At 58.5% G+C, this 18,776-nt stretch overlaps 1 protein-coding gene across 1 annotated transcript in view; it reads left to right on the forward strand.

Moving 5' to 3' along the window:
• Window positions 1-549: 549 nt before the first annotated feature.
• PRKD2 (protein kinase D2) overlaps window positions 550-18,776 on the forward strand; it is a 29,592-nt gene continuing 11,365 nt past the window's right edge. The window contains exons 1-8 of the mRNA XM_048833224.2: window positions 550-1,084; window positions 12,783-12,921; window positions 15,011-15,142; window positions 15,969-16,123; window positions 16,618-16,819; window positions 17,387-17,467; window positions 17,799-17,952; window positions 18,417-18,534. Of these exons, the coding sequence (XP_048689181.1) occupies window positions 851-1,084; window positions 12,783-12,921; window positions 15,011-15,142; window positions 15,969-16,123; window positions 16,618-16,819; window positions 17,387-17,467; window positions 17,799-17,952; window positions 18,417-18,534 (1,215 nt within the window). The 5' untranslated portion in view covers window positions 550-850. The remainder of the gene's footprint in view (window positions 1,085-12,782; window positions 12,922-15,010; window positions 15,143-15,968; window positions 16,124-16,617; window positions 16,820-17,386; window positions 17,468-17,798; window positions 17,953-18,416; window positions 18,535-18,776) is intronic.

Consider the following 18,776-nt stretch of genomic DNA (forward strand, 5'->3'; position numbering starts at 1 on the left):
TCGCTTGGCTGCAGCCTTCCCCCCCTTCCAGGGATGCCCGGGAGTGGCAGAAGGGTGCCGGCAGGACCCCAAACCACGGGCAGAGGGATCAGGCTCCCTGGTGCCAGCAGGGGGCGCTCTCCCCAGCGTGGGGGGGGGGGGGAATGACCGCAGAGGGGAGAGAGGGGTCCCAAGGCTGAGTGGAGAGTGGTGCCTGCTCTCTCTGGGGCACCAACGGGGTGGGATGTGGGGGGGAATCCCAGCAGAAGGGGGAACACAGGAGAAGGAATGGTCCGCTGCCCCCCCAGCGCCTTGTTTAGTGGGGGGGGACTCCAGCCACCCATGTAGACAGACGGGGCGGGGGGCGGGCTGCCCCCCATCTGCTTCCAGTGCGGGACAGCAAGAGAAGTGGGGGGGGGCGGGGGGCTGGGGCGCCCTGCCGCGCTCTCCCCGGGCGGGGTGTGGAGAGAGCTGGCGGGGGGGGTTGGAGGGGGGGGGGGGGAAGAGTCGTCTGACTTCATCCCCGGAGCTCGCCATTGGCCCCGCGGCCCGTCACTCACAGCACTTCCTCCTCAGTCCCGGCCGTCCGTAAAGTTTGGGGGGAAGAAAAAGAAAGCGGCGGCGGAGGAGAACGAGAGGCGCCGGCCGGGTCCCCGTGCGCCCCCGGCCGTGCCAGGACCCGTGCGCCCCGGCCGTGCGCCCCCGGCCGTGCCAGGACCCGTGCGCCCCGGCCGTGCGCCCCCCCTGGCCAGCTCTCGTGCGCCGCGCCCCTCCGGGATGCGCTGCCCGCTTCGGATGTGACAGCCAGACCCGGACGCCTGGGTTCGGGGTGCAGGGGCGGGGGAGTCTGTGCGTCTCTCCGGGGGCCTCCATGGCCTCCCCACCGGCCTGCGCCGGTCCCCCGGCCCTCCCCTCTTCCCCCGGGACCCCGGGAGGCTGCCTGGCAGCCCCGGAGCCCGCGCCGGTGGCGCCTGGGTCCTGCGCTGCTTGCCAGGGGGTCTCTTTCCACCTCCAGATCGGGCTGACCCGGGAGTTCGTCCTGCTCCCCGCGGCCTCGGACCTGGCTCATGTCAAGCAGCTGGCCTGCTCCATCGTGGACCAGAAGGTAAAGGGGGGATGGGGCGGGTGTGGGGCGGTCTGGGGGTCAGGCGCTGCCCGGAGGGACCAGATAACTCCGGGCCCAAGAAGCGAGAGAGGCTCTGTCTCTGTCTGTGTGTAATTGTGTCTAGATCGTCCTGTGTGTGTGTTTGTGTATCTAAATTGGCGTGTGTGAGAGACCATGTGCGATTGTATGTTGTGTGTATGATTGTGGTTTGTGACTGCGATTGCGTGGTGTGTGTATGATTGTGGTGTGTGACTGATTGTGTGTTGTATGATTGTGTATCTTTACTGTTGTGAGTGTGTGACTGCGATTGCGTATTGTGTGTGATTGTGGTGTGTGACTGTGATTGCATGTTGTGCGATTGTGTGTTGTATGATTGTGTATCTGTATTGTGAGTGTGTGACTGTGTGTTGTGTGTATGACTGTGGTGTGTGACTGTGTGATTGTGATTGTGTATCTGTACTGTTATGAGTGTGTGACTGCAATTGCACATTGTGTGTATGATTGTGGTGTGTGTGTGTGTGTGTGTGACTGTGCGATTCTGTGTTGTGTGTATGATTGTGGTGCATGTGGCAAGAGTGTTTGCATGACTGTGTCTGTGCATCAAGACTTAATGTGTGTGCCTGGAATTGCGTGTGTCCACATGGGTGTGTGTCTGGGAGCCTGTGAGCTGGGCTGCCTGTATCAGCTGCGTGGGGTGGGAAGGTTTAACTGCAGTTGTGGTGTTTTGATGCTATACTGTGCATGGTGGAGGGACAGGCGGGCCTGGGATAGGGGTCGATGGGGAAGGAAGTGGGGTGCAGAGGGGATGTGGGAAGCTGTGTGGGGGTAGATAGGGTAATGAAGCCAGGCGGAGGGTCTGGGAGGCAGCCAGCTGGGGCCAGACTCTGGGTTGGGGTTGGGGGCTGGGTCCCATCTCCGCCCGACTCCCCCCATGGGGGCGGGGATTTCATTTGGTTGGAAACTGCAACTTTTGCGGTTTAAGCTCCGAGTCTGGTGCTCCTCATCCTCCCCCAGGTAAAGGGGTTCTTCTGCCCCCACTCCCCGAAACAGCAGGACTTCCACCAACGAGTGGAAACTCTACCCGTGACTCTTTGCCTGACAGGAAAGGGATGAGGTTTTCCAGCTCCCAGAGGCCCAGCTGGGTTCACGGAGGCCCATGGGATGGGGCAGATCAGAGGGGACCCCTCCATCCTTGTTGTGGGGCATGACAGGGAAGGAGCTGTGGGGCCAGGGTCTGGTCTGGGTGCTGGGAGGTCTGGGAGTTCAGGGCTGGGTATCTGTGCTGGGAGTTTGGGTCTGGGTGATGAAGATTCTGCAGTGTGTGTTTCAGGGACTCCCTTGATCACTTGATTCCCAGTAAGGAGCTCCAGGACTGACCTCCCCCCATATATCCCCCCCCTCCCCCACGCTGGTGTCCTTCTCCTGGGGTCTTGGGGCACAGGCTATGGAGACCTAAAGGGAAGGGGAGCAGAGGGATGCATCACAAACCTGTTTCATGCCCCCCTGCCCCAGTCCAAACTCCGTGCTGTTGGGGCTACCTTTCCAGCTGGATCTGCCGTCCCTGCACAGGAGCCGCCAGGGCTGGGAAGCAGGGGTGACCCCAACGGCTGGGGTTGTGACCCCCCCCCCCCCCCCCCGCTGGCTGGGGAAAGGGCCCCTTCTCCCTCTGCTGGATCTCCTAGCTGGAGAGCCTGAGCAAGGAGAGCCTGATCTCCAGAGCCTGGGCAAGGAGCAACTTTGCAGCTGGCTCGGACGCCATGAGTCAGAACCGATCCAGATCACTAGCCCTCGAGCTTGGCCCAGATTGGTTAATCCCCGAGGCCTTGGACACAGTAGCTTCTGGCGGGGGGGTGGGAACAGATGATGCCATAGCATCAGAGAGCCCTTTTGTGGGGCTTAGGGAGGTATCCCTCTGGGGGTGTAGTGCATTCATTGTGGCGGGGTGGACAGGAAGGGCGTTGTGGATGTGAGGCATGCAAGGGGGGGAAGGCGCTAACTGTAGGGGCCACATGGGGGAGCCGGCCAAAGGGTAAACAGGGGCCGCTCTTGGATGAGAGACCTCAGAGATGCTGCAGGCAGAGACGTTGTGGTCAAGTGGAAAGGGCACAGGATTGGGAGCCAGGACTCCTGCATTCTAGCCCCAGCTGTGGGAGGGGAGTGGAGGCTAGTGGTTGGGCGGGGCCTGGATGTCAGGACTCCTGGGTTCTGCCCCCCAGCTCTGAGGTTTAATGTGGCCTTGCATTCAGCACAGGAGACTGTAAGGCCTTGGGCAAGTCATGTCCTCTCTCTCTGCTCTCCTTGTACTCTACTGGGCATTGAGATCCGTGGGTGTGCAGTGCCATTGAAGAGTTGTGTTACTACCTGTAGGGGGTACTCTTCCCCTCGGATGCAGTATTGGGGCATTGCCTGGGGGCCCCAGGCAGGGATGAGCCCCAGCCTGGTGCTAGGGGTAGGGTGCTGCTGGAGGTGCTGGCCGCTATAGGAAATGCAAAAGGCCATGATTACTTGTGGTTACTAAAGCTCCCACAGCTGCTTTTCACAAGGGAAGGCCTCTTAGCTCAGGTCTCCTGGCTAAATTCCAGTCTGGGTAGTTGGTAATTGTCTTCCACTTCCTTAAATTCCTGTCTGTAGTTTCAGGTTGGCTCATGCTTCACTTCCTCCGTTCTGAACCGTAGAAAGTTTGTCTGGCTGTGAAAGAGCTGCTGCGCCTCACCCCAGAGGTGGCTGCATTTCAGAGCCCAGTGTTTAGATTTTGCTCGGTGCTTTGTGGATCCTCCAGGGCCCCGTAGAAATATGAGCCTGCTGATTAGCAGGCCTTGCCCTGATCTTGATCTAGCCTTGAATAGAGGGGCCAGTCCCTGATGCCTGTGCTGGCCGGGAGAAGAGCTCCCTCCCTTCGGGTTTATTGCCTGCTGTTATGTTCCTGCTTCCTGCAGATCAGTAACAGTTTTGGCAGCAGCTGGGAGAAGGGAAAGCGTGACTCCGGGATTAACCCTTAGCTGGCCAGTCCAGGAGGAGGAGAAAAAGGCCGGGTTTGACCATCCCGGCTCTTTGGGGATGCCCTAGAACGAGCCAGCTGGCCTCGTAACTGGGGTGTGTGTGATTATTCCCACTTCCCCTGTTGTGGGCTCACGCTGCCTCAATGCTCCCCCCCCCCCAAGTCTTCTCTTCTGGTGGGTCTACAAGGGGAGCAGAATGGGGCATCAGAGTCACTCCCCCTCCCAGGAGACACCTCTTACCCCAAAGACCTGCCTCCCTAGCTGGAAATCCGTTCCCTGCCTCCAGAGACAGAGGAGCGAGGGAGGGAGACAGGCTGCTCCCCCAGGCCTGCACTGGGATGTGGTATTGTAGCGGGGCTGGGATCCACCCCCTGCAACCCGTGGAAGGCCCTGAGGGGAGGTGGAGAGCGGATTCACCGGGCTGCAGCTGCTTTTGTCTCTTATGGCGCTGCCATGCTCCACCCCAGAGGGGGCTGCATTTCGGGGCTTGGAGGAGCAGCCCCCGTAGCTTGGTAGGGACAAGGCACGAACTGTGCACACATACCGTGTCATCCCCCCTCCCCGATCAGTTGTCCGCATTTTGGAGCAGGGACTGTTTTTCTGTTCTGTGCCAAGCGCTGCACAGAGACAGTGAGGGCGGGGGCTGTGGCTGGGCTCCTAGGCACGACCTCAATAAACACTAATAGCAATAAAAACATACAGCGCCTGGCGCAATGAGGTCCTGGTCCAGGAGTGGGGTGCCTAGGTACTACCGTAATACAACTAATAGTTATACAATACAGAGTAATACAGCCACTCTCACAATTGGGTCCTAGTGTGTGACTGGGTGCTGCCATAACACACCTAATAATTAGGATCACCTTGGCATTGGCTGATCTACCACAGGCTGCGTCCCATGGAGGCGGGGGGTACTGAACCAGGGTAGAAAGAAGAGCTCCTGTGGGCCTCCAAGGGACCAGACACCTTGTGGGGAGTAAGGCCCCACTGGCCTCATCTCCAGCTTTGAATCTGTTGCTAACTGCGGTGGACTTTGAATTCCTGGGATGTTATCAGGGACCGGGCCCTGCCCATGGAAAATGCTGTGGCCCAGCGTGCCTGTGCATGGCTGCCCTCCGCTGGGTGGTGTCAGAACCGCTCAGTCGTGTGTCATAGCCTCGCTGCTCATGGAGATTCTCCGGTGGTGCTGGGCTTTCTGGGAAAGAGGCCTGGGTTCTGTCCTTGCCGCTGTCGTGAGGTTCGGCGGCCAAAGTCTTGGGAGGCTACGGGTTTTGTACGTTACATGAGACAGCAGGAATGGGAGTGAAGTGTCATCACAGGTGAGGGCCGGAGGGTCTTTCAGGCTGCTAGATTTTAACCCTTTTGTGCTGGAAAATATGATCTAAAAATCCAGATCCAGATCCAGGTGAAGTGTCTTTTTAAAACAGTAACACTCAAAACCATTTCTCTCCCCCCCCCCCCTTTTTTTTTTTTTAAATCCTGTTTGGACAAATATCAAACCTTAGATTTTAGGTCTCAAAAGAAGCCAACTGTCCCCAGGAATAGTAAATTATTATTATTGAAGAGAATGTGGTAGTCCGCAGAGATGTCTAGTTTCTCTCCATTGTGGCAGGTGCTGTACAAACATGGCAAAACCAGCAAGTCTCTGCCCTGGAGAGCTTGCAGTGTAAAAGACTCTACCGACTAGCAGGGTGAGACCTAATTAATATAGCTTCTAAGTGGTTACTATAGTATTAATGTAGCTAAATAATTAGTAGAGCTGCTCATTATCTTCTCTTTTGCCCACACTTCACCCAGAAACGATTCCAAATAAATTTACGATTCTCGCCATTGTATTGCAAACCTTGTGAGACTTTGAGTTTGTTTCCCTCCCCCTACAAGTCCCCAGCTGCAGGAGTCAGGTTATGACCTTCGGATCTCTGCTTAAATTTCTTTTTGTTTTTAAAATGTAAGTTCTTGTGGTTGTGGACAAAAGCTTGAAAATATGGGCCCTGAGATTCTGTGATACCAGAAGGCAAATAAATAACCTCAGATCTATTATTTAAAACAAAAACTCATGATTCTTGGGGCCTCTCTTTTATACAGTGTGTATATAGGACACTTTATCCCTATGCTCTATCTATCTATTTATCTATCTATCTACATGCAAACACCCCCCCACCCCTATTTTGTATCCATCCCTCTGTCCTAATCCGGCCCTCGTTACCACAGTACTGCACTCCTCGCAAATATTTAATGCATGTATTTCTGTAAATACCTCTGCTTCTGGGGTGGAAGGAATGCAGCCCTCTGAGTGCCATGGAGACGCTGCCCAGCCGTGTGGGGTGGGGAAGTGAAGAACTCCCTTACTGCTACAGGGAGGAGTCAGGCTGGACAATTGTCCTGGAGCCCGGTCCAGCTCTCGGTCTCTTTGACAGCCACAAGTGGGTGGGACAATTGGTTTACGGGGGCATTCAGCTGGTCAACTCCCCCTGATTCACTGAGGCCTCCTACCGAGCCACCAGCCGCTTCCTGCAACCTGGGATCTTTGGGCAGCCCATGGCTGCACGGACCAAAACTGCAGTGTGTACCACTGACCCTGTGGTTGTGGCCGGGTCATGTCCCACCCCATGGCTGGAGCCACAGCTGGGTGGAGTGGGTGGGGGAGGCGCTGTAATTAGCCCCCCCGCAGCTGCTGCCTCCCTCTCTCCCTGCACCAGGGAAGCAGCTGCTCCCCTTGGCCCGTGTGCTCCGAAACACCCATCCACAGGGTTAATGTCCTGTGTGAGAATCGAGACGGGCAGCCCTGGTGTTGGGATCCAGTGATACGCGGCGGTACCAGAGCTGGGGTCTTCTTGCACAACAGGCCTGGGAAGGAAAGCTAGGCCCCGGGGGCACGCTTTGAACTTGGCGTCCTGGTCGGTGGGAGTTACCCTGAGTCGGCAAAAGGGCTCTGAGAGCCAGGATTCCTGGGTTCTATCCCCAGCTCTGGCAGAGGAGCGGGGTTCAGGGGTTAGAGCAGGGTGGCTGGGACTCCTGGGTTTTATCCCAGCTCTGGCAGGGGAGCGGGGTTCAGGGGTTAGAGCAGGGGGGCTGGGACTCCTGGGTTTTATCCCAGCTCTGGCAGGGGAACGGGGTTCAGGGGTTAGAGCAGGGGGGGGGCTGGGACTCCTGCGTTCTTTTCCCTGCTCTGCTTCTGACTCACTCAGCATCCTTGGATGAGGGACTTGGCCTCTACTGGGCCTCAGTTTCCCCCTGTGTGACGGCTCCACACAGCCTGTTGCTGCACCGTGGCTGCTGGAGGAGCCTGGCCCCTCAGAGGGGGAACGGGGGGGCAGGGAGTGCAGTGTCGGCACCTGCACCAGCCCTTCACTGAACTCTCTGGGCCCCGGGCCAAGAGCCCTGCTTCTAACCACGTCCTGACAACAGGCAGCCGGCTGCAGCCGCAGAGCTGCGGCACGAGCCCTTTCCCAGAGGTCCCTCGTGGGCTCCCTGCCTCCCCGCTGCCTCCCCCCTGCCCAGAACCGACCAGGCCTTGGCCCTGTTCAACCCAGCTTGAGCTGCAGCTTCCCCAGCCCTGACCCCAGCCCCTCCCCCTGCTTGGCTCCAGCTCTGTGGGGCAGCCTTCCCTTCCTGTCTTTTGTGGTCCCCAGCCCGGTGGTATCTGAGCACTTCACACCCTTTGGTGTATTTATCCTCATAAGCCCTGCCTGTAAGGCAGGGTGGTGCTGTTCTCCCCCCAGTCCCCTGTTATAGATGGGGAAACTGAGGCACGTAGGAGCTAAGTGACTTGTCCAAGGTTGCACAGAGGAGCCTGTTGCAGAGCTGGGAACCGAACCCTGGTCTCTTGAGTCGCTGCCCAGCTCCTTCCCCACGTGGCCCTTTGTGTCTTTAGTCATGCCACCCCCCAAGCCCAGGGCACATCACGGTTACCCCCGCCCCATCCCAGTCCTGTGGCCCCTCCTTCACGTCCCAAGAGTCCCCGTGTCCTGCTTGACAATACCCTGCCCCCACTTGCCCGCACCTGGGCACGTGGCCTCATCCTGAGGTTGTCTGGGAGGGTAAGTTGTTGAGGGAAGGGTTGTCTGTCTCCCTTCCCTCCTTCCATCCGCAGTACTGTGGCTGTCCTCGTGTCCATCCTTCTGTCCATCTGTCCTCCTGTCCCTCCTTCTCTCCACTGCTTGTCTGTCCATTTGTCCTCCTCTCCATCCTTCCGTCCACTGTCTCTGTCCATCTGTCCTCCTATCCAGCCTCCAGTCCGTGGTCTGTCCATCTGTCTTTTGATCCATTCACTCTCTTATCTAACCATCTGTTGTTCTATCTATCCTTCCAGCTACTGTCTGCCCATCCATCCAGCCGCCTGCAATATCCTAGCTGTCCTTCTATTCCTCCTTCCATCCACTGTGTCTGTCTGTCCATCTGTTCTTCAATCCATCCTTCCACCCATCCGCTGTCTGTCTGTCTCTCCATTTTATCCTTCTCTCTGCCCTTCAATCTCCCTCTCTGCCCATCCGCCCACGCTGGGGCTGGCTATCTCAGCCCAGATCGGTCTGTCTCTCAGCCTCCTGGACTCAAAGAGAGGAACCCACTTTCCTGACTTGCTTGTCGCTGCAGCAGGCCCGGTTCTGACCATGCCAGCCTTGGGGATGTGCGCTGAGCTCTCCGGACAGCTCCCCTGCTAGCCGCTCTCTAGGCCCTGCGTGAGGGGTTTTATTGTCGCTTGGCTCTTCCTGAGAACAAGATGGGCGGTTGCGGCGGGGGGTCTCTGCAGAATCGCCATGGTGGGGTTTTGGGTTCTCTGCAAAAGCTGAAGCAGGGGTGGTTTGAGCCGGGGTCCCGGCCTCTCTGTGCCCGCCCTGGACTGGGAACTTGGGTTCAGAGAGCCGGCCCCGTGTGTCTGTGTGTGGGGGAGTGTTGGAGAGGGAAAAGGTGGCTCCCCTGAGCTGAGCTTGCAAGCTGGCTGATCAGGGTGCATCTGTGGGTGTGTGAGGTGACTCCTCCTCCTGGCGCTGGTGGAGTGGAACGGGCTGGGCCCTGCTTGGGCAGGAGGAAGGAAGGAAGAGGCCGGAGATCAACTGGAACCAGATCGCTCCTCGCTGGGGCCAGCTCAGAGCCAAAAATAACCCCACGGATTTGCATAAGCAGCTGGAGGGAGAGCGCGGCAGCCCCTGTGTCCAGGCTGCCCTTTGTGGGCTCTGCCATCAGATGTGGGGGGGCGGGGGGGGCGCCCTTCCAGCTGACAGTGGGGGAGCCAGAGCACCCAGTTCCACTGTACCGGTGGGGAAACTGAGGCATGGGGGAACTGAAGAGAATTGCCCAGGGAGTGTCTGCAGCAGAGCAGGGCCCTTCAGGCCACTGATGGGATAACACGCCCCCACCTAGCAGGCGGCCCCAGGCACCCGTGCATCAGACCCTCATCCCCTCCTGGCTGGAGGAAGCCATCGGGGCAGCTGTGGGGCCTTTGGCCCGGGATCTTTTCTGTCTCCCCCAGGGAGCCCAAGCTGCCAGAGACCCTTAAACACCCCATGTGCCAGCCCTGTCTCCTGGCACCAGCACTGCCTTGGGGATGGATCTGGGTGGGGAGCTCTCGAAGCAGAGGAAGGGATGCACTAATGGGTCACGGGCCCTGTCTTTCCTCCCCAGCTCCTCCCCATGGGTGGGACCCCCAGAGTCCAGGCTGGGCTCAGCAGCCATGGAAGGTACTGAGGGCAGCTAGAAGTTCGCAATAATGCAACCACTGCTCCCCACCAGCCACCGCAACTTCTGTGAGATTGGGCTTAGAGTGAGGGGGTGGGGGGCAGCGCTGGGAACCAGGACTCCTGGGTTCTGTCCCCAGCGCTGGGAGGGGAGTGGGGTCTAGTGGTTAGAGCAGGGGGCTGGGAACCAGGACTCCTGGGTTCTGTCCCAGCTCTGGGAGGGGAGTGGGGTCCAATGGTTGGATGGGGGGCAGGGCTGTGAGTCAGGGCTGGGTTCTATTCTGAGCTCTGTCATTGATTCGCTGTTTGATCTTGGGTGGCTCACTTGCCACCTCTGTGCTTTGGCTGTTGAATGCAGGCCTGGCTGCTCCCTGGCCCTGCCCCTCTCTGGCTTAGTAGTGGGTGGGATGGGGTGGGCTATATATGCCCCCATGTAGAGGCGCACCGGCTCGGGGTGTTCCCTGCCAGCCAACAGGGAGCCGTCTTCTGCTGGATATTGGGTCTGGTAAGCTGTGGGAGGGGATCAAAAGTACATAAGAACGGCCATCCTGGGTCAGACCAAAGCTCTATCTAGCCTGGTGTCCTGTCTTCCGACAGTGGCCAACGCCAGGTGTCTCAGAGGGAACGAACAGAACAGGTCATCATCAAGTGATCCATCCCTTGTCATCCAGTTCCAGCTTCTATTAGATTTAGGGACACCCAGAGCATGGAGTTGCATCCTTAACCATCTTGGCCAATAGCCATGGAGGGACCTGTCCTTCAGGAACTGATCTAATTCTTTTTGAACGCTGTTATACTTTTGGCCTTCACAACATCCCCTGGCAAGAAGTTCCACAGGTTGACGGTGCGTTGTGTGATGAAGCACTTCCTTTTGTTTGTTTTAAACCTGATGCCTATTGATTTCATCGGGTGACCCCTCCCTGGCTCTTGTTCCCTGAAGTGGTAAATAACACGTCCCTAGTCATTTTCTTCACGCCATTCATTATTTTATAGACCTCGGTCATTCCCCCTTAGTCGTCTCTTTCCCAAGCTGACCAGTCCCAGTCTTATTAATCTCTCCTCGTGTGGAAGCTGTTCCATACACTTCATCATTTTTGTTGCCCATCTCTGTACCTTTTCCAATCATCTCTCTTTTTTGAGATGGGACGACCAGAACTGCATGTAGTATTCAAGGAGTGGGCATACTGTGGCTTTCTATTGGGGCGTTATAATGTTTTCTGCCTTATTATCTATCCCTTTCCTAATGGTTCCTAACATTCTGTTCGCTTTCTTGAACTGTCCTGCTTGCTAAGCTGGTCTTTTCAGAGAACTATCCATGATGACTCCAAGATCTCTTTCTTGAGTGGTAACAGCTGATTTAGACCCCCTCATTTTGTATGTAAAGTTGGGATTATGTGCATTATATGCATTAATTTGCATTTATCAACATTGAATTTCATCTGCCATTTTCTTGCCTGGTCACCCAGTTTGGTGAGATCCCTCTGTACCTCTTTGCGGTCTGCTATGGACTTAGCTATCTTGAGTAATTTTGTACTGTCTGGAAACTTTGCCACCTCACTGATCAGCCCTCTTACCAGATCATTTAGGAATATGTTGAACAGCACAGCCCAGTACAGATCCTAGGGGGACCCTGCTATTTACCTCTCTCCATTGTGAAAACTGACTGTTTATTCCTACCCTTTATTTCCTGTCTTTTAGCCAGTTACTGATTCATGAGTGGCTCTTCCCTCTTATCCCATGACTGCTTAAGAGCCTTTGGTGAGGGGACCTACTCAAAGGCTTTGTGAAAGTCTAAGTAGACTATATCCAGTGAATCATTCTTGTCCACATGTTTGTTGACACCCTCAAAAAATTCTAATAGATTGGTGAGGCGTGATTTCCCGTTACAAAGGCCATGTTGACTCTTCCCAACATATCCTGTTCATCTGTGTGTCTGATAATTCTGTTCTTTACTATAGGGTCAACCAATTTGCCTGGTCCTGAAGTTAGACTTAACCGGCCTGTAATTGCCTCTGCAGCCTTCTTAAAAACTGGATATCACATGAGCTCTCTGCCAGTCATCTGGTTCAGAGGCTGCTTTAAGCAGTAGGTTACCTACCATAGTTAGTAGTTCTGCAATTTCATAATTGAGTCCCTTCAAAACTCTTGGTCTTGGTGACTTATTACTGTTTAATTTATCAGTTTGTTCTGAAACCTCCTCTACTGACATCTCCATCTGGGACCGCTAATCAGATTTGTCACTGAAGAAGAATGGCTCACATGTGGGAATCTCCCTCATATCCTCCTTAGTGAAGACAGATGCAAAGAATTCACCTAGCTTCTTCTCCGCAATGCCTTTGTCTTCCTTGAGTGCTCCTTTAGCACTTCGATTATCCAGTGGCCCCACTGATTGTTCGTCCCACTTCCTGCTTCTGATGTACTTATAAACAGTTTTGCGCTAGTTTTTGTGTCTTTTGATAGTTGCTCTTCAAATTCTGTCTTGGCCGGCCTAATTATACTTTTACACTTGACTTGCCAGAGTTTATGCTCCTTTCTGTTTTCCTCAGTTGGATTTGACTTCCAGTTTTTAAAAGATGTCTTTTTGTCTCTGGGCTGCCTACTTTATTCTGCTGTTTAGCCATGATGGCATTTTTTTGGTCCTTTTACTGTTGTGTGTGTGTGTATAAATTTAGTTTGAGCCTCTATTCTGGTGTTTTCAAAAAGTTTCCATGCAGCTTGCAGGCATTTCACCCTTGTGACTGTTCCTTTTAATGTCCATTTAATTAGCCTCGTCATTTTAGTGTAGTTCCCCCTTTTTGTAGTTAAATGCTGCTGTGGTGGGTTTCTTAGGTGTTTTCCTCCCTACACTGATGTTAAATTTAATCGCCATGTGGTTCAGCTGTATGTGCCTCTTGGACCGGATCCTGTGCACCATGAAGGGCTAAATTAAGAATTGCCTCAGCAGGGTATTTACTGCATGGCTCGGCTGTGTCCCCCAGCACTCAGCCATGGCCTCCCCGTCCCATGTCTGTCTGTCTGTCCTCACAGTTCCCAGAGTGCGGCTTCTACGGGCTCTATGACAAGATCCTGCTCTTCAAACATGACCTGTCGTCCGCCAACATCCTGCAGCTGGTGCGCGTGGCTGGAGACATCCAGGAGGGGGACTTAGTGGAGGTGGTGCTCTCAGGTAACACACACGTGTGTGTGGATGAGGGGGAGAGAGAAAAAAAAGGCTATGTGTGTGTCTACATGCCTTCTGCCCCCTGCTGGAGGGGATGGGTCCTGCTCTGTGTGTGTGTGTGTCCCTGCTGGAGGGAATGAGCCCTGCTGTGTCTGTGTGTGTGTGTGTGTGTGTGTGTGTGTGTGTGTGTGTGTGTGTCCCTGCTGGAGGGGATGAGCCCTACTCTGTGTGTGTGTGTGTCCCTGTCACCGCCTGCCGGAGGGAATGAGCCCTGCTGTGTGTGTGTGAGTGTGTCCCTGCTGGAGGGGATGAGCCCTGCTGTGTGTGTGTGAGTGTGTCCTTGCTGGAGGGGATGAGCCCTGCTGTGTGTGTGTGTGTGTGTGTGTGTGTGTCTCCCTGCTGGAGGGGATGAGCCCTACTCTGTGTGTGTGTGTGTCCCTGTCACCCCCTGCTGGAGGGGATGAGCCCTACTCTGTGTGTGTGTGTGTCTCTGTCACCCCCTGCTGGAGGGGATGAGCCCTGCTGTGTGTGTGTGGTGCGTCTGCATGCGTGTGTGTGTCCCTGCTGCCCCCTGCTGGAGGGAATGGGCCCTGCTCTCTGTGTGTGTGTGTGTGTGTGTCCCTGCTGCCCCCTGCTGGAGGGGATGGGCCCTGCTCTGTGTGTGTGTGTGTCCCTGCTGCCCCCTGCTGGAGGGGATGGGCCGTGCTCTGTGTGTGTGTGTGTGTGTCCCTGCCGCCCCCTGCTGGAGGGGATGGGCCCTGCTCTGTGTGTGTGTGTGTGTCCCTGCCGCCCCCTGCTGGAGGGGATGGGCCCTGCTCTGTGTGTGTGTGTGTGTGTGTGTGTGTGTGTCCTTGCCGCCCCCTGCTGGAGGGGATGGGCCGTGCTCTGTGTGTGTGTGTGTGTGTGTGTGTGTCCCTGCCGCCCCCTGCTGGAGGGGATGGGCCCTGCTCTGTGTGTGTGTGTGTGTGTGTGTCCCTGCCGCCCCCTGCTGGAGGGGATGGGCCCTGCTCTGTGTGTGTGTGTGTGTGTCCCTGCCGCCCCCTGCTGGAGGGGATGGGCCCTGCTCTGTGTGTGTGACACCACAACACACTTTCCCCTCCTTTTCCAGACGCTCACTAGCCCATCCAAGCTCTTCCCACGTGGCCCGCTCCGCACTGGCTTGCACCTGCCCGCGCCCTGGGCTGTCCAGCTGCCGATCCCGGCCGGGTGGCGCTGTGAGGGCATTACCAGCGTGTTCCCCAGCCCGTGGCAGCCGATCCCGGCTCGGTGGCGTTGGAGGCTGGGCGGACCGATGGGGCGCTGAGGGCTGGGCAGGGCAGAATGGGGCCGCCCGCAGGGCTGGTGAAGCAGGTGCTGCACCGGCATGACGCTGCCCCTTGGCACGTTGCCATGCGACTGGCAGGGCCTGGTTCGGGGTGCAGGAGAGGACAGGACACAGTGCCACGGGGGGCTCGGGGCTGGGAGATGGCGGGGGGACAGGACGTGTCTCGGTGCCAGGGGTCCCTGGGCAGAGGCTGGGATATAGCGCCAGGTGCCTGGGTACCGATGATGGTGTAGTCAGTCCGGGGCTGCGGGTGGGTGGGGAGCTTCCCCACGCATGGCTGTGGGCTGCGCCCGGGCCCCTGGCTCCCTGGCGCCATCGCTCTCCTCCGCTGCTGCCCGCCCACGGCAGCTTTCGCTCCCGCCGGTGCCCAGGTGCTGTTTTGAGTCAGGGCTGCCTGCGCGCGCCCCGGCAGGAAGTGGTTTGGGGGCCGGCTCCCTGGCACGAGACCTGGTGGGGGGAAGGGCAGGGGCGCTGCAGCTCCGGGGCCCACGGCAGTGACGTTCCCCCCTCTCCACCCGCAGGAAATCCTGCCCCGCGTCCGCCCAATCTGTGCCAGAGGCCCCTGTGCTAGAGAATCCCCGGTGTCAGGGGTCTCGCCAGCAGGGGGCGCCCCGGCACCAACGGGGGGTCCGGCCACTGCCGAAAGTGGGGTGTTGGCTATGGATCGTTACGGGGATGTGGGTCCAGCCAGGCCCTCCCTCTCCCAGGGGCAGCCGGCGGGTCTGGACCGGGCCACGCCGTGTCCTGAGCTCCCTCCCTCTTGTCCACCAGCCTCGGCCACCTTTGAGGATTTCCGGATACGTCCGCACGCCCTGAACGTGCATTCGTACCGCGCCCCGGCCTTCTGCGACCACTGCGGGGAAATGCTCTTTGGCCTGGTGCGCCAGGGCCTCAAGTGTGATGGTATGGAGCCCAGGGGGAGGGTGTGGGGGTGTCTCCCCATCTGAGCCCAGGGGGCTGGCGGCTCAGGAGAGGAGGGGTGGGGAATGAGACACGGGGCCTTTTCCCTGTAGGCGATGCCGGCTCTGATCTGGCCCCAGGACTGGGGACTGGCTGGCGCAGGTCGGGGGTGGGGAGTGGCCGTTCGGTGACCCTTGTGTGTAATGAGTTGGGGGGGGTCTCAGCCCAGTTTGAAGAGGGTCCCACTGCACAAACCAGCCGGTGAGAAACAACCCACAAAGCCCCACAGATTGAGCAGCCTTCTGCCCCCGGGGGGGAGATCTCTCTAGGGTGGGGGCTGGCATCGCTCTTCCACCCCCCAGGTCACCTCTGCCTGGCCTGGGGGTTGGGGGGCAGGGTGCCTGGCGTTGGGGACATTCTGCTTTCGACCTTGGTGGCTCCGGCGCGTGGCTGTGACCCCCTTGCCACGTGCCCTGTCCGAGCCCTAGGACACAGCCAGAGACGGAGTCACTTAGCGTGTAGGAAATTAACCGATTTAATGCTTAACTCAGGCTCTGAGCTGTCCTGTTAAACCAGCGTCCCAGACGGATCCACGCTGGGGCCTGCCCCACTCCTTAGGCTGGGACCGCCGCCCAGAGCCTTGCCCTCCCGTCTTACACTTAGATCATAGGCTCTGTGGGGGAGGACTGCCTTGGTCTTCGGACAGCGCCTTGGGACCCCGATCCCGCCGTGGGGCCCTAATCCCATACTGGGCCTCCCCTGCCCCCGGGCCCTCCCGCCGCCCGTCTGGTCGGAAACGTGACGCAGGCGGCTCCTCCGTGTGTTGCAGGTTGTGGCCTGAACTATCACAAACGCTGTGCCTTCAACATCCCCAACAACTGCAGCGGGGCCCGCAAACGCCGCCTCTCGGCCACCTCGCTGGCCACCGCGCAGTCCCTGCGGCTCGCCACCTCCGAGTCGCTGCCCTGCGCCCCCGACGAGCTGGTAAGAGCCCCCGCTGGGTAGGGGCGAGGACCGCCCGGCCCTGCATCGCGGGCCAACCCCTGAGATGGCGCTGGCCGCGCGCCGTGGCCACCTGAGCTGTGTGTCTTGCCCCCTATACTGCCCGGCTCAGCGAGATTCTTCTCAGGCTGGAGGGGCAGGGTCTGGGTGCTGGGGAAGGGAGCGGTCTGGCGTCCATCCTCACTGCTGCTGGGTAGTTTAGAGCTGTGGCTAGCCGTGACCAAGGGTCGTGCCCCAGAAGAGTGGGGGTGGGGGTGGATGGGCAGCCCCTGGGTGTCACAAGTTCAGGTTTCAATGTACTGGGTCCCCAGCTGGAAGTCTCACCCCCCCGTCCCTGAGGGAGCTAACTTCCCCACCCCCGCCCCATGGCAGCGCTAACTGGCCCCCTCCGCGGCTGCTGCAGCACTGGGTTGGCCATGGAACGTGACCCCCCCCCACCTCATTCCCGCCATGTCCCGTACCCCCCTCCCCTGCAGAGCCGGAGCTCCATGGAGACCTTGCCCCGCCGGCTCACCAGCACCTCCTACATTGGGCGCCCCATCGAGCTGGACAAGCTGTTCCTGTCCAAGGTCAAGGTGCCCCACACCTTCCTCATCCACTCGTACACCCGCCCCACCGTCTGCCAGTTCTGCAAGAAGTTGCTCAAAGGGCTCTTCCGCCAGGGCCTGCAGTGCAAAGGTGACCGGGGGGGGGGGTTTCTTAATTGGCTACTGCTGAGAGGTGGGGCACCAGGCTAGATGTGCCCCTGGGTCTGATCTGGGGTGACAGGGAAGGGGGCGGGATACTGGGCTAGATGGGCCCAAGGGTCTGATCTCGGGTGGGAGGGAGGCCAGGATACTGGCTATATAACAGAAATGGCTTCACCCAGCTCTGAAATTATTCTTATTTATTAGGTGTATTACGGTAGCGCCAAGGGGCTCCCGTCATAGACCAGGACCCCCGTGCGACAGGCACTGTACAGGCAGCTACTTCTGGGGTGGGACGTGGCAGCTGTCTGACAGAGAACAGCAACAGCATACAACAGTGGGGGGATGGGAAGTGGAGGAGAAGCCCTCACCTGCAGGAGGGGCAGGAATGGATACGGCTGGTGGCCTTTGCCTGGGACCCTGGGGCTCGCAGCCTGACTGGTGCAGGGTGTCAGTGGGGGGTGGGGTGTCTGCACTTTGGGAAGGGGGTCAGGATGGTTGAGAGACGGGGCTGGAGACCCCCAAGCTGGCACCCCCCTGACGCTCTCCCCTCTTTCAGACTGCAAGTTTAACTGCCACAAACGCTGTGCCACCCGGGTGCCCAATGACTGTCTGGGCGAGACGCTCTTCAACGGCGGGGGTGAGTGGCAGCCGTGCGTGGGTGGAGGGGGTGGTGGGACGCTGCCTTGGGACTACTGCCCAGGGGGGTGGCGAGGGGGACGGGACTGGGGATCCAGCCCTAGCCCTGGCTCATACAGCCTGTGGTCTGGACGATGAGTCTCCCTCGGCCCCTGCCCGCTCAGGGGCTGGGTGCGGGTGCAGAGAGGATGGGGCAGGTGGGCTGGCCCGGCTGAGCTCCCAGAATGGCAGGGTCCTGTGGGTCAGTTCTGGGCACCCCGGTTTCACACCCTGGCACTGGCAGGGCCCCCCTCCCTGGTGCTGATCCCACGGGCTCTGGTGCTGTCCCCCAGACGTGCCCATGGAAGACGCCAGCGACCTCAGCGATGCTGACAAGAACTCGCTGATGGACGAATCGGACGACTCGGGCATCATCCCCGGCTCCCACTCGGAGAATGAGCTCCACGGAGGGGACGACCCCGATGACGACGCCAGCAAATCCCAGGGGTACAGCCCTGCCCCCCAAATCTCCCCTGCCCTCCCCCTCCCTCCCCAGCATCCTGGGTCAGGGCCAGAGGCCCCCTGGCTTCAGGCTACCACCAGCTAGCAGCTGCGTTTCCTGGTACGGGGAGCCAATATCCCCTGACTGCTTCACCTCTGGGTCTGGGGGACCTTCCCTGGGATTTCCTGTCCCCCCTCCAGCTCTGATGACCCTCAGTCCTGACCCACAGCCCCCACCTACCCCAGCCCTGGCCTCCCCCTGGTTCCCACAGCTCTACCGATGCTCCTCGGTCTCAACCCGCAGCCCCCTCCCAGCTGTCCCAGTTCCGGGTTCCCCCACTCACAGATCTGGTGATGCCCCTCAGTGCTGACCCGCAGCCCTCCCCATCCCCGTTATCTCAGCCCTGAGGTTCCCTGCCCCCCCTCCCCCACCCCCCGCAGCTCACTTGTCCGGTTGCTCTCCCCCTCAGCTCCATGGGCTACATCCCGCTGATGCGGGTGGTGCAGTCGGTGCGGCACACAACCCGGAGATCCAGCACAGCGCTGAAGGAAGGCTGGGTGGTTCACTATAGCAGCAAAGACACCCTGGTGAGCGGGGCCGGTTCCTCTGGGGAAGCCAGGCTCAAGAGCTGGCTGTAATGGGACACTAAATTGTATTATACTGCACCGTCAGTAGGTGGTGCTGTGTGTAAAATACCCTATTTAAGCTAAGCTTGACAGTACCTGATGGACGCAGCCAGGGTGGGTAAGTGAGCTCCGCAGCCAGGCCAGTTCTGGGACAGGAGTATGAGGAGGTGCCAGGAGTGGGACTAAGAACAGAAACAGAAGAA

This window comes from Caretta caretta, chromosome 23 (genome assembly GCF_965140235.1).
Source record: "Caretta caretta isolate rCarCar2 chromosome 23, rCarCar1.hap1, whole genome shotgun sequence".
Lineage (NCBI taxonomy): Eukaryota > Metazoa > Chordata > Testudines > Cheloniidae > Caretta > Caretta caretta.